Source organism: Chrysochloris asiatica, unplaced genomic scaffold (assembly GCF_000296735.1).
Source record: "Chrysochloris asiatica unplaced genomic scaffold, ChrAsi1.0 scaffold00014, whole genome shotgun sequence".
NCBI classification, from domain to species: Eukaryota; Metazoa; Chordata; class Mammalia; order Afrosoricida; family Chrysochloridae; genus Chrysochloris; species Chrysochloris asiatica.
This window is the reverse complement of record NW_006408532.1, coordinates 24,371,756-24,386,538: the sequence shown is the minus strand read 5'-3', so window position 1 is coordinate 24,386,538 and position 14,783 is coordinate 24,371,756. Positions and strand designations below refer to the sequence as shown.

General features: G+C 35.3%; 1 protein-coding gene across 1 annotated transcript in view; it reads right to left on the bottom strand.

The window, feature by feature from the left end:
* VPS13A (vacuolar protein sorting 13 homolog A (S. cerevisiae)) overlaps positions 1-14,783 on the bottom strand; it is a 226,439-nt gene that overhangs the window by 155,617 nt on the left and 56,039 nt on the right. The window contains exons 18-22 of the mRNA XM_006835010.1: positions 12,475-12,664; positions 12,275-12,389; positions 6,260-6,396; positions 4,133-4,265; positions 1,088-1,205 (exon numbers count right to left, since the gene is read on the bottom strand). Of these exons, the coding sequence (XP_006835073.1) occupies positions 1,088-1,205; positions 4,133-4,265; positions 6,260-6,396; positions 12,275-12,389; positions 12,475-12,664 (693 nt within the window). The remainder of the gene's footprint in view (positions 1-1,087; positions 1,206-4,132; positions 4,266-6,259; positions 6,397-12,274; positions 12,390-12,474; positions 12,665-14,783) is intronic.

The window sequence follows — 14,783 nt, the reverse complement described above, 5'->3', positions numbered from 1 at the left end:
TTATTAGCAAATGAAGGTTACCAAGGCTTTGCTCCATCCACATCTACTTTGAAGACAAAGCTATTCCCCTAATCGTGATTTGAGTGCCTTCCAACATAAGCTACTCATTTTCTGGCACTATATCAGAAAATAGTCTCCTGCTAGTCAAGGTTTTCACTGGCTAATTTTTTAAGAAGTAAACTTCCAGATCCTTCTTCCTATTCTATCTTAGTTTGAAAGTTCCGCTGAAACCTGTCTACCATGGATCACCCTGCTAGTACTTGAAATACCTGTGGCATAGCTTCCAGCATCACAGTAACATAACATGCATGCCACTACAGGACAACAACCTGACAATTAGTTACAAGACAATAATCCAGAGTCTTGGAGTCTGACAGCCACCCAGCTCAGATTAGTATAGAAAATAAAGGTGAGGTTTACCTGAAGGGTAAAGAGAGGATTAAAACTGAGACTGATTAAGAACTATGTTAAGTTTGTTGCTTGGTCAGGGTTTAGTAAAACTATATTTAATATGGAAATTTTAAGCTATAATTCAAAATAAGTATAATAGCAAACCATTGTTAGTAAAGTTTACTGAACATATCAACCAACTTATGTGAATGGAACTACCTAGCCACAAAATCTCACTTTGATTTCTCCCTTCCATATTTTAACATCTTTGAAATTGAAGCAAATATTAATGACTTATAGTAATTAGTATAAATCTGACTGCAGTCCAGTATTTAATACTTGTATTTACTCCTACCCATCCTCTTGGGGAACTTAAAATCTGACAGCATTTCAAAAACTCTCGGCTTGTGCTGTTTTGAGACCACACAAACCAACACAGGTTCGCTAAAGAGAATTTTTCTCCTTCTGTTCTCGCTGTTCCTGTCACCATTTATTTCTTTTCCACCATTACATTACTGGTGTCATCCTTTGGCGATCATTTTATTCAAGAATCTCCTTTTCTCGTGTCAAACATATTATTTTTTTCTTAAGCAAAGCATAAAGTTAACAAAATATCTTAACAGTCAATGAAATAGTATTTCCTTTGCTATAAAATTACCGAGAAAATTAACAGTCACATGTAACAGGCAAAACATACTTGGGCATCCTTAAATCCGTGACAACCATGGCCTTAGAAAGTTCCACGTTGAACTGCATAGGAACCAAAATGTGCTGTGTAGATACATTGAGTTTCCGTGCTTCTTTCCAATTATCACCTAATTACAGAAAACAATGCATAATAATCACATATATATTTTGAAAAACACACCAGACTCAAAATCACTATTCATATTCACAGTCACATGTTGTACATTTCACAGGATAGAGAGAGTGTGAACTCTTCCCATATCTAGCTAATCATAATGTCACATTTACAGGTACACAAAATCAACAGGTAATCTATTTTCCTTCAGCTGCTTACAAGACTCTATGTTTTAATAGGAAAATGCTTGTTCTCCCCTGACCACCACCCTCCCCTGAAAGAAAAAAAGAAAAGAAAATCCACTGACACTCAGCACATCTATCAGATACTTTATATATCAGCATGGCTGTAAAGCATTAATGAAGAAGGTAGGAGGAAGTGAAGTACTTTGCCAATAACTAATAAAAACTCTCACTTACCTAAGATTTATAACTGGCATGCTTTTAGGCAATACATGGGAGTTTTAAAATTATTTGTGGAAAAAGAACTAAAAGATAATGAGGCATTTCCACAAACTTTTTGAAGCTTCCTCATACTTAAAACTTTCATTCAATTCCTACAAAATCCAATTCAAAATGTATAATAATAATCCCATTTTAGAAAAAAAGATTCAGAAGAATTTACTGCTTGCTTATGATTAAAAGGTTGAAATTCTCACATTGCTCCTGAGACACTCTGGCAACATTCACAGCAGTGTTACATGCCTAAGTGTTCAGTAAGTTAATGATTAAATTACTGACAGTGTTAGAAGGCTTAGAAGCCTTAGAACATAATATACACAATACAAATCAAAAACCCAAATGTTCAAAATAATGTTAGCAAATAAAAATCAAGATTCAAAACTATGGTAATCCTTTTAAAAAAGGATTTAGAACACATACACACACACACACATAAAACTGCACTAAAAAGTATACAAAGAGGATATTCAACAAAATGTGTATCTGAGCAGTAAGATAATTGATAATTATTTTTGTATTATATTGCCCATATTTTCCACAATAGGCATATACTGCTTACACAGAAAGAAATTTCAAAATACGTAACATAATCGATGGGATGTATATAAAATGACATGCATTTTCTGGAGTCCTGGTATGGTGCTGCAGGATAATGTGCTGGACTATAAAGTCTGTTTGAACTTCAAGATTGTTGGTTCAAACCCACCAGCCACTCCTGGGAAACCCTATACAGGGTTGCTATGGGTTGGAATTGAGTTGATGGTACCTGACAACAACATTTTAATAAGAAGGGCTGGTAGGACAATCGTTAAGCACTTGACTGCTAACTAAAAGGTCAGGAATTTAAACCCACCAGCCACTTCACAGGAGAAAAGACCTGGTGATCTGTTCCATAAATATTACAGTCCTGGAAACACTATGTGGCAGCTGTTCTCTGTCCTACAGGATCACTGCAAGTTGGAACTGACTCACTGGCACCCAGCAACAAAAATGCATTTTCCTATACATGATCACATTTGAATCTAATAATCCTATGAGTCATGTAAAGTCCTTACTCAAGAAAAAACAAGTCAAGGAGAGATTAAACTCTAGGTAAAATATTGAACTTTGCTAAAAATTTTTAATATCCAGCAGTATTATGATAAATGAAATATTTCTCTAACTTTCCATTTTATAAATTAAAAAACAGGATAGTTAGAAGCATGTGCATTAGTAATTATTAAGAGTTTATTGTATATAAACTACAATACCCAAAAGCCCTGCTCAATAAAAGATGCAATTATTTAAGTACAGTTAATGCTTATCAAAACATTTCAAGGAAACCATTTAATAAATAATAATCATCAGAGAATAGTTATTAAATTAAACACATAAAAATTTATTTCCAAAAGCATCTCAGTATCTTGAATTATTTGGGCATGATTCAAGAATTTCAAAACCTAGTGACCAAATTAATCATACAAACTTATCAAAATGTAATAGTTTAATTCCCTGAAATAAATTTAAGGAGTTCCTCTAAAACAATTTATATCTACCACCTTCCATACCAACTGGAAAATATTAAACATAGAAACCAAGTTCATTACCCTAAATTAAATGCAATTCAAGAAATAAAACCGTAATTTTCCAGTCATGTATATACAAACTAACATTTGTAATAACCCCTCTACTTTGGATTCTTACTGCTTCTGCTTTTATCAATTTAGCTCACATAATTAAATTTTTAGCACATATGTGAAGAACAAAGATCTCTAGAACAGTCCCAAATCAAACTATTCAATTATCTGAATGTTTACTAAGACTCTCAATTTTCAGAAGCAGTGTTATACAGTGGAAAATGGGGTGAACTACACAGGAATTGGTACTGACAACTTTAGTGGCTCTTGTCAAGTGAAATTCTGACTCTGTTGACCTTACCTAAAAAACAAGATCTGGATCAAAAACTGCTATCTGGGTAGACCAGAGTGAACAGGCTATATACATAACCCTAAGATAGGCTTAGGCCTTCATCAGTCTATGTGTGGCTATCTAGAGCCTGGGCTATCAGAGCTCCTAGACTGGTTGCCTCTGGCCTTGAGTAGCCTCTTCAGGTTATTTCAGTGTATCATAAAAGATATTATTTTCAACATGTGCCAGTGTTTTTCAACCTTGGCCAAAGATCAGTCTTAATTAGAATTACTCAAGCTCAGTACTAACATTTTGAACAAGATAAATCTGTTCCAGGGATTTTCCTGTACATTGTGTTATTTAACAACACCCCTGACCACACATGCAAATATCAGCAGTGCCTGTCAGACTGTGCCAATGAAAAATGATTCTTAGGAGACAAAAACCATTGACGGTTGAGAATCTATTGTATCAGTAATTATCACTTCTAATTAAAAAACAAAAGAGAAAACGAAACATATTGAATGATGGTCCTCACAGAAAGTATCTGAAAGAGTAATTCATGCTTACCAAATATACATTTCATACTTACCAACTCTGCTGTACAGCAGTTGTATGCTTGTAAGCTGAATATCAAATGAATCATAAGCTCTACGCATTATCTCCTCAAGATTGGCCTCACCTAGTTTCACATCTGGTAATTCCGAACGATTTTTACTTGTTACCTTAAAGTTAATTTTAATAGTTTAGACTATCTAAAATACTACAAAGCATATGTATAAACTTTTTAATCTTTCAGAGATATCATAAAATCATAATAGGACAGAATATGCTCATAAACATTATAAGACTACTAGAATTATCTTATCCATGAAATGTATTTAAGAAATCAGGTATAAAGTTTGGTGATTCAAATCCACCAGACACTCCTCATAAACCCTATACAGGGTCGCTATGAGTCAGAACCAACTCGCCTACACATGGCAACAATAACATACATATACAGAGAGAGAGAGAAGCCTAGTGGCATAGTAGTTAAGTGCTTGCCTGATAACCAAAAGGTCAGCAGTTCGAACCCACAAGCAAGTAGTCTGTTTCTGTAAAGATTTACAACTTTGAGGCAGTTCTAGTCTGTCCTAAAAGGGTTACTGTGAGTTGGAATTCAACTACAGCAATGAGTTTGGTTTGGTTTTACACACATTTAACTTTTTTCCCTCTATCTTATACAACTCATTAAAAGTAGACAGTAAAACTGATTATTCATGTTTAACTGATATTGATTTTAGGCAAGAGGTTAGGCAAATTGTCCAAGATTACATAACTATGTAAATATCCTTACTTCTGACTTTATGCTTTTTCACTATACCACACTGCCCTAGAAACCATTCAACTGTCAACATCAAATATGAACAATTAGCTGCACGTTTTATCATAATGTTATAAATATGGGGGTCTACACAATTATCAAGTGAAATATTGTAATAAAAAACAAAGTAATGAAAAATGTTAATAATTATCAAGGAAAAGCCCTTATTTAATAGATAGTCGGATAAACTATCCTACTATTACCCATCCTTGTTGGGTGTTTAAATTATTATCACTGCCCAACAGAGCTTTCTAAGGAGCTCTGGTAGTGTAGTGGTTACAAATCGGGCTGCTAACCTCAAGGTCAGCAGTTCAAAATTACCAGCCGTTCCACAGGAGAAAGATGAGGCTTTCTACTCCCATAAAGATTTACGCCTCAGAAACCCTGTGCAGGGTCACAATGAGTCGGAACCAACTCCATTGTACTTAACAACAACAACAACAGTGCTTTCTATGATGATGGGATTGTTCTTTAACTGTACTATCCAGTATAATAGCCGCTGATTAGTTTTGATTATATATTAAGCTCTTGAATGAGGCTACTGTGACTAAGGCATAGGATTTTTTTATATAAAATTAATTACTAATCTACATTTAAATAACCAGATGAGTCCTGGTATGGCACTGTGGGTTAATGCACCAGACTGCAAAGTCGTTTGAACTACAAGGTCAGCAGTTCAAGCTCACCAGTTGCTCCTTGGAAACCCTATACAGGGTCGCTATGGGTCAGAATCGACTTAAAGGCACTTAACAACAACAATATGTTGCTAGTGGTTACCATATTAAACACTGCCAGTCTTGAAACTACACACACAAAAATTCATTGTTCTCTAATCAAAGCTAGGGAAGAAACAAGAACAAAACTAGAAGGAAAGGGAAATGACTATGGTAAATGCAAGAATCAACCTTTAAGAAAACAAATATTAAAACATCAATATATATTCCATACAGTTACATATGCACAAAATTTCAGCAGGAGGGAGATATACTAGTTTTGGTTATTTCTAGGACTCTTTCTGAATATATATGTATATATACATTTATCAAGCATTAGATTTAAATTGAAAAGGAAATAAATTCCTCAAGCATGACTCTGAATAGCTACACTATAAATGTAATTATTAGGTTTATCCCTGACCTGCAGAGGTTAATTGGACAATCTGTCTTTAGAAATGTAGGAAAAGTACAAAATTAAATGGAACTTAGCATTATTAATCAGAAAGGAAAAATTCTCATGTTGTAGTATCTTCCATAAATTTTAAAACATACAAAGTATCTACAGAATAAAATTTATTTCAGACAAAGAGAACACCCTGATGTGCCATATTATCAAGTATATATTATGAACTTCTACCTGTAGATGACCAAGATCCAAAAGCAGCAGATTTGAAGTAGGACTAAAAATTCCATCTTGGGGAATAATAATATATGATGCCTTCAAATTAATTTTGAGATCAAGAACTTTCTGTGTCTCAATAATGTACAGTAGACCTGTAGAAATTTTAAATACATGAACAGTTTTAACAAATTATTTAAAAAGTAGAGAATCATTAAACATGACTTGATAACACTATCTTAAAACCAATTGAAATTTGGTTAATTTTAGTATTAATTTTGAAATGACATTAAGTTAAATATTTCCAATACAAAATTTAAATATGTTTGTCAGTTTCTACACTCCTAACAAAATATAACTGAATATCACATTTTAGTGATGTCTTGAAAAAAATATTTTACCCAGAAACTCAATTTGGGTAAAACTGAGGAAATGATACACATCAAACTAAATTAAGTGGTATGAAACATTTATTAATAACAATTACATCAAAATCTATAATATAGACAATGCCCAATATATTTATTATAGTTTTTTCTACCATACCGAATAGAAACCTGGTGTGGTACTGTAGGATAATGCACTGGACCACAAGGTTGGTTTGAGCTGCAAGGTCGGAGGTTCAAATTCAATAGCCAATCCTCACAAACCCTACACAAGGTCACTATGAGTTGGAACTCATTCGACAGCACTTACCAACAACCATACTGAATTTTTTGATTCTTATGAATCTACTTTTAAACAATGAAAAGTCTTGGATTATTAACTCATCTTCAATAAAACCACATTTAATCCAAAAAAGGCAACCAATCAGGGTTCCTCATTACTTGGGTATTTTATTCAGTTATGGTTTTATACTAGTCAATTAATGCCTCACTTGTGTTAAGATTCTATGTCATTTTTATATTCAAGTTCCTAAATCCAGCAGCATCTTTTTAAAATTGAAATAAATTATATATAATCCCATGAGACATAAACTATCCTTAAAGAAGAAATTCTGAAAGGAGCCACTAAACCAGTGTGAATGAATACAAGTTTTGATTTATAAAATTTAGGCGAGCTGATTACTCACACAGAAAGGTACCTTACTTCGTAAAAAATATATATGTTTTTGGAGTCCTGGTGTGGCACTGTAGGTTAATGCACTGGACTACAAAGTCAGTTTGAACGGCAAAGTCGTCGATTCAAGCTCACCAGCTGTTCCCTGGAAACCCTATACGGGGTCACCATGGGGCAGAATGGACTCAACAGCACTTAACAGCAACAACAACAATACATGTTTTTAACTATATGAGAAGTATCATTAGGGCTACATCCTTTTAAAACATGAAATAATATTTAAATAATTAAAATAACTACAATAATCAGCTATGTGAAATTCTGAACAGCTACACTTTAAAAATTCAAATAACGTAGTTATTTCACATGTATACACTCTATCATGGGTTGAATTATGTCCCCAAAATATATATCAACTTGGCTTGCCCATGATTCTCAGTATTTGGCAGTCATATAATGATATAATCAGGCCCCTGATGTGATCTGGTGTGATCACTGCATGGATATTATGGTGAGATTCAACACTCTTACTCAGCTCATACCCCTGACTTGATGTAAGGGGAAGTTCCCCTGGGGAGTAGCCTACATCACCTTTAATCTTACAAGGATAATAGAAGAGAATAAAGAAGAGCTTGGAATGGAGTGTGTCTTTTGGACCAAAAGTCTTTGTGCTGAGAACTTCCTAGACACAGAGGAAGACTGGTGCCAAGTCACATGGAGATCTCCAAGGGACACAGGCCCACATATGTTGAAAGGAGTCAAGGACCTTCCACCAGAGTCAAAACAGAGAGAAAGTCTTTCTCTAGAGCTGAAGCCCAGAATCTGGACTTCAAGTCTCCTAAACCATGCGAGAACCAAGTTGTTTGTTAAAACTATTCACTTGCGGTACTTCTGTTATAGCAGCACGAGATAACTAAGACACCCTCATATTAAAGTCAAGATTCTCTTTTCCATGAGGAATCTTATGTGATTTCAAATTATGTGATTCCATATTAATACTCTACCATAAAGGATTAAAATAAAAATAAAAATATCGTATTTTAATATGGAGTCCTGGTGTGGAATTGTTGGATATGCAACAGAATGCTACCTGCAAGGTCAGCAATTCAAACCCACCAGTCACTCCTTGGAAACCCTACACATGGTCGCTATGAATCAGAACTGAACTGATGGCATTTAACAACAACGTATTTTAATATAATCTTCAAAGTTTAAAGGTTTTATTATTATGTGCTTGAATTAAAGCATAAGTCAGCTTTCAACATACAAGGGAATGTCAAAGTTCATGATCTATCCATGTACTCCACCTCTAAAAACTAAGTCCTAAACTCTCTGGAAGTCCCATCTAAATTAAGCCTTACTTTCACTGAAGCCTCACTTAATAACAGAATACAGTGTTCTCTTTAGGTTTTGGAAGACTTAAGCATTTTTGGAGGGTTTTATTTCTAACATAAGTTAATTGGGTCTCTCCCCTGCTTCCCACTGCACTTAGAACATATCTCAAACTGCTTAGTATGGGACCTTCAGGGTTTGAAAATGTACCTTCAAGAATCATCTTATTCCACTCTCACCCTCACTCACTATATTAGAACCAATCCATCTTTCAGCACTTTACAAATCATCAAATTGTTTCCCAGTAGGCCCTTCCCAGCTGACCACTGCATAGAAAGTTCTTCCTTATGCTCTTTGGCTGAGCTACAAAAACATCTGGCCTTAATTTCACTTTTTCAGAGAGATCTTCTCTGTACCCTGCCAAATGTGAATTAGGAAATCCATTACACTCATCTCCCTTATAACATCTGGGCCTGTTATAAATTATCTCTGAGATCTCCAAATTCACCCCCTTGCTTGTTCTGTGAAAATGGATCTATGCCCTTTAAAAGCTTTCCTTTTGCCAACTGGCAGTATAGTAGGTAACATGGAGAGAAGTTACAGAAGGACAGGGTCTTGCTTCACTCAATAGGGTCCTACAGTCATGTGGCTTTCTCCAGCACCAAGCTCAGGCACAAGGGCTAGCAGCAACCAACAGTTAACAACTGCCCCCAGCAGCCCTCTAGGCAAAGTCAGTCCAGTGAGATGTCATGCCTTCACAGTCCACCTCAGAGTGCGTATTTCTGAAAGTTCCAGAGAACTTCTCTGCCATTCAATCAGCCACAAATATAACCTCTCCAACAAGGACTGGATCTCAAGTCCTTAGCAAGGTCTCTGACTTGGGAACTCTATCTCAGTCCTAGGTTACAGGATGCTCTTTATTATCTGTGTGCTCTATATTCTTTAGAATAGCAAGTCAATGACTTGTTACAGCTAATAATTCTTTGTATTAAATTTTACCTGCTCAAATTACTGTGGAGTTTTTCTCTCTTGATTAGACTTAAATAAGAATCACCATAATTTTAAAGTATATAATAATGTCTCTTGATTTTACATCTCAATTATTTGGAAGATTTTAAAAATCCAAAAAATGGGAAAGAACTACATTCAATTTGATTGTTTATTCCCCAACACCTGGCAATTTCAAACATATAGACTATGCTCTTGATAAACATTTGAATGGAAGAGTCATCAAATCACTAAAAGAAAATGAATGACTATGATAAGAACCAGAGAACCCTGTACTTCAAAGGATGAATTTTAATAAAATATCTTTTTTGTCTTCCTACCAGAAACCAAGAAGAACGACTAATTTAAGATGACACCATTACCTGACAAAAAAGAAGTCAGTAAACACCTTTTGTATCTAGAAAAACTGAAGAAAATAATACAAGAAAGAAACCATACTATAGAGGAAGAGACTAATGTAGAAAAATAAAAGGATAGCAGGAGAGAGAAAAGAAGAACCCTACACAGATAGAACTATATAACAGAAAAAAAGCACTTCCTAAATAGGTAAATCTTAAATTGCTAAAACAATATCCAAAATGTATTATTAAATTTTAAAACTTAGATTCAGTAGCAGTTCTATAGTATCATCCCATCTTCCCAAATATTAGACTATGTATAGAGGAGTCCTTGGGTAATGTAAGTGGTTAACTGCTCAGCTACTAAACAAAAGGTTAACAATTCCATTCAAATATACCCAGTGGCACCTTTGAACAAAAGCTTGGTCCCTGAAAACCCTACACAAAGTAGTCCACAAAGACAACGTTCTACATTCTACTTTGGTGAATAGCAACTGGGGTCTTACATGCTCATCAGCAGCCATCTAAGGTGCAACTATTGGTCTTTCCCTGTTGGGAGGAAAGAAGAGTGATGAAGTCAGACACATTAGTCCAATAGAATAATGGACCACATGAACATCACAGTCTGAATGACCTTGAGACCAAAAAAACTAGATGGAGCCCAGTTACCACTACCAACTCCTCTGAAAGGGATATTAGAAGGTACTGAGTAGAATAAGGAAAAAAAATGTTGAACAAGACTCAAAATCATAAAAAAGAACCAGGCTTACTGGTCAGATAGAGACTAACAGAACCCCAAGAGTATGGCCCTTAGTCACCCTTCAGGTCTGGACAGAATTCATCCCCATGGCTAAATTTTCAGCCAGACAATGAATAAATTTATGTTTTTAGCCAAACAGTAGCTAGGTCCAGCTGTAGTACTGCAGGTAAGCAACAGACTGCTAACCACAAGGCCAGCAGTTCAAGCCAACTGGCCACTTCTTGAGACAAAGATGACTCAAAATGACTGTCTGCTCCCATAAAATATTTAGCCTCAGAAACCCTACAAAGAGTCATTATGAGTCAGAAGCAACTAAATGGCAGTGGTTTGGGTTTGGTTTCAATTAAAAATGTAGGCAACAAGCTAATATAGATTATAAGTACATATCATTTTGTTACCTATGTTGTTGTTAAGGGCCGTCAAGTTGGTTCCAACTCATAGTATACCATTTTCGAGCAGCTGCTGGTGGGTTTGAACCCTTGACCTTACGGTTCAAATCAAGGTTACAGTACAGTGCTTATTCTATAGCACCACACCAGGACTCCTTACCAGGACTCCTTGTCACTTATACAAATTACATATTTCATTTTCATTTCGTAGGACAGTTACACATATATTGACATATTCACCATAAGGTAGTTACAAATATATCTTGACATATTCACCATCTACATTTATCAATGCTACATATTCATGGAGTCCTGGTGTGGCACTGTAGGATAAGCAAGGTTGGTTTGAACCACAAGGTCGGCAGTTCAAGCTCACCAGCTGCTCCTCAGAAACCCTATACCGGGTTCCTATGAGTTGGAACTGACTTAACAGCACTTAACAACAACAACATACTCATGGTAGTTTTTTTTTCTTGCCCATAATTCTTATTTAATCCACAAATAATGAAAATCAGACACATTACGATTCAACGTGAGTGTTTAAAATAGTTAATAACTAAGTTTTAACAGCACTGATTTCCTTTGTAATCTTATGTAGTTTATTTTATGTACTTAGAACTATTATGTTGAGAAGGAATCCTGGGCTACACCAAACTGTCCAGGAAGATACCATAGTACCAAAAAGATTATTAAAAAAAATCTTTGGGCAATTAAGTGAATCCATTATTAGTCAAGTATTGAATGATATTACCCAGAAAACTACACTTGATTACCCAACACCACAAAGACATGATTATATACACAATAAAAAATTAAACAATTTTTCACTACATTTTACAAGATTACAAAGATGCAGTGCTAAATTTAGACTAAACATTTCATTACATTTCTAAATCCTAGCAATATATATTAAATATGTCTAGAACTATTCTTTTCTAGATTGAGTTTCAAAGAAACTCAAATGATGGATATAAAACAAAAACAAGCAAATATCAAGATAAAAGAGTAACAAATTATTATACTTCAATCAGTATAGAAATATAATACATTTATAATAAGCTTTATAAGATTACTTTAATAAAAATAAGTTTCGTAGTAGGTAGAGTACTCTATACTAATATACAATACTACTAATACTGCCATTTACCTGTTGCTGTCTTATCACGAAACTCTTCAAGTTTTGTTAAAGTTGCTGACGTAAGCTGTATAAGGTGTACATCTTTTGGTGGTCGGAAGAATTCCACTATACTATTCACAGTCCTCTGTTGAAGTAACAATGGTTAACATGGGACACAAATTCAAAGCAAACTGAAATTCTAAAACATGGTAATTAAAACCAATGCTTACTGCATCATATATCATTTCTAAAGGTTCCGCTTCGATGATACACCTCTGATTAACAGTTTCATCTAATGGATTTATCTCAAATATAATTTGAAAGAGTGAAGCAGACTCATCCAATGAAGACAGAAGACGAGGTTTTGTTAAATTGTCTGGTGAACCAGTAACGTGAAATGAATCTATTTTTGTTTCAAATCTGTATGAAAAAGGACAGCACAAAAATTAGTAAGCAAGACAATTTTAAAGCATTCTTCAAACTGACAAAAATATAAATGCATGAAAATAATTCCTCTTTACACTTTCTATACCTCCATTTACATCAAAGAAAATTAACAACCAATCCATCTGAAGTGATATAAACGAATTCACAAAGAATCCTATTTGCATGATGATCTCTAATTAAAAAAAAAAACAAACAAAACAAAACATGAAAAGTTAATGCTAGAGTTTACTGATAAAATCTAAAGTAAAAATAACAGTAAATTCTTACAAGGCTTAATGACTGCAAAGCTAGACAGTTTCTCATAACTAAAATAAGTCTACTGTTGTTAAGTGTCATCAAGTCAGATCCAAAGCATATGACCCCGTATATGGTTTTTGAGGCTATAAATCTTTGCAGGAGCAGAAAACCTCATCTTTCTCCCACAGAGCAGCTGAAGGGCTTGAACCACTGATCTTGGAGTCTGCAGTCTAGTACTTACCCTACAAAGCTACCACGCTCTTACTAAAATAAGTCTATAAGCACTTTTATATCTAAAGAATGAAGATAAACAAAAAGGACTAAGCACCAGGGCAACACCAGGACAGCACTTCTAGAATAGCTCAGTATTTCAAAGATTCTCTCTCCACCAAAATAATCAGGAAAATAACCAGTGAAAAAAATGTACGTCTCTGGAAACTGACTTAAGGATATACAGCGAACAGAGAAACATATACTTAGGAGAATTTACCAAGTATTGATAAGAATAAGGGGAGCTTGGAGTATTTGGTCTACAGTATTCTTTTATTCACACCTCCAGCATCATGTTATAGGAAGTCCACACAAGGTGGTGCAGCCAAGAAGAGAGGGGCTTCCTTTTACTTCAGGAAACAAGTCTAGGGCCACAGTTCCACAGAAAGGGAGCCTATCTTTCACCCTAGCAACATGCTGCTGTGTTAAGTACCACAGAGTCGGTTCCCTGTTGAGGGTTTCCAAGGAGTGGCTGGTGAGTTCGAACAACTGACCTTGTGGTTTCATGTTACAGAAGCTTTAATCCAGGCAGGCTCAGTCAAGTAAACTGGGGTTTCCTTTCTCCACCCAGCTCCATATGATTCAGGTGCCAAAGCTAAAATGTTCACCTTAAAATTGACTATGCCAAACTGAAACAATAGAGCTCCCTGAAAACTCAGAATTTCTAAAGCCAGCACAGCTCCCCTGGCCTTGAGGCAGATAGGGCAGAAATAAACCTCACAGACATAGCTCCCTTGGCCTCAGGGGAGATAAAGCAGACACAAGCCTCACAGATGGTGTTTATTGTGTGATTATGGACCCCAGACATCCTTAGAGTAATTAACTATGTACACCTCAAGGACCCTGGCACCAATGTGATTGATGTGCAGCCTTGTTAGTCTGCCTATGTAAACTGATATATAGTCTTGTTATTCTACCTATGTAAACTGATTTGTAGCCTTGTTGCCCTGACCTTGTTAACTGTTATCTAGTCTCCCGATTAGCAAACTAACCTGCTATTTTTGCTTCTGTACTCCCTGCTTCAGCAAATTCCTTTAGATAAGCCACTAGACTCTGAGCCAGGAATTTAGCATATATAAACTAGCAGTCATCTCCCTGGGACTTGGCAGAATTAGGAGAAGCTATTGTCTCCGCCTGGTTATAGCTGTGCTAATAAAATAAAATTCTCTAAATTGGACATTATAGTGGTCATCATCCTTCTTTGGTACTTGAACTCGTTAACAAAACTACATGAGATTGAGCCTTCAGTGGTAATTCTACAGTCTTTTTCTACCTGTTTCTGATCTCCAGACACAGTTTCTGTGGTGTATTTGCTTACATGGCTAGCATTTCTCATTCCACAGCATATCTATAGTCATGAGGATGGTGGCCCACATTCCTGGTACAGGGGCTAATAAATACCTTCCTACAAAAATACTATGAATATGTGTTTTGATCTGTCTGGCAACTGTCTAAAGCCAACAACAAAAGATAACTCTGTTTTCCCCTTTGCACTTCTGGGAAGCAGCATTAAAGGATTTAAAGAAAGACACTAATTATAACTGCCTAGAACAAGGGATAAGGAGCTCTGGTAGCGTAGTGGTTA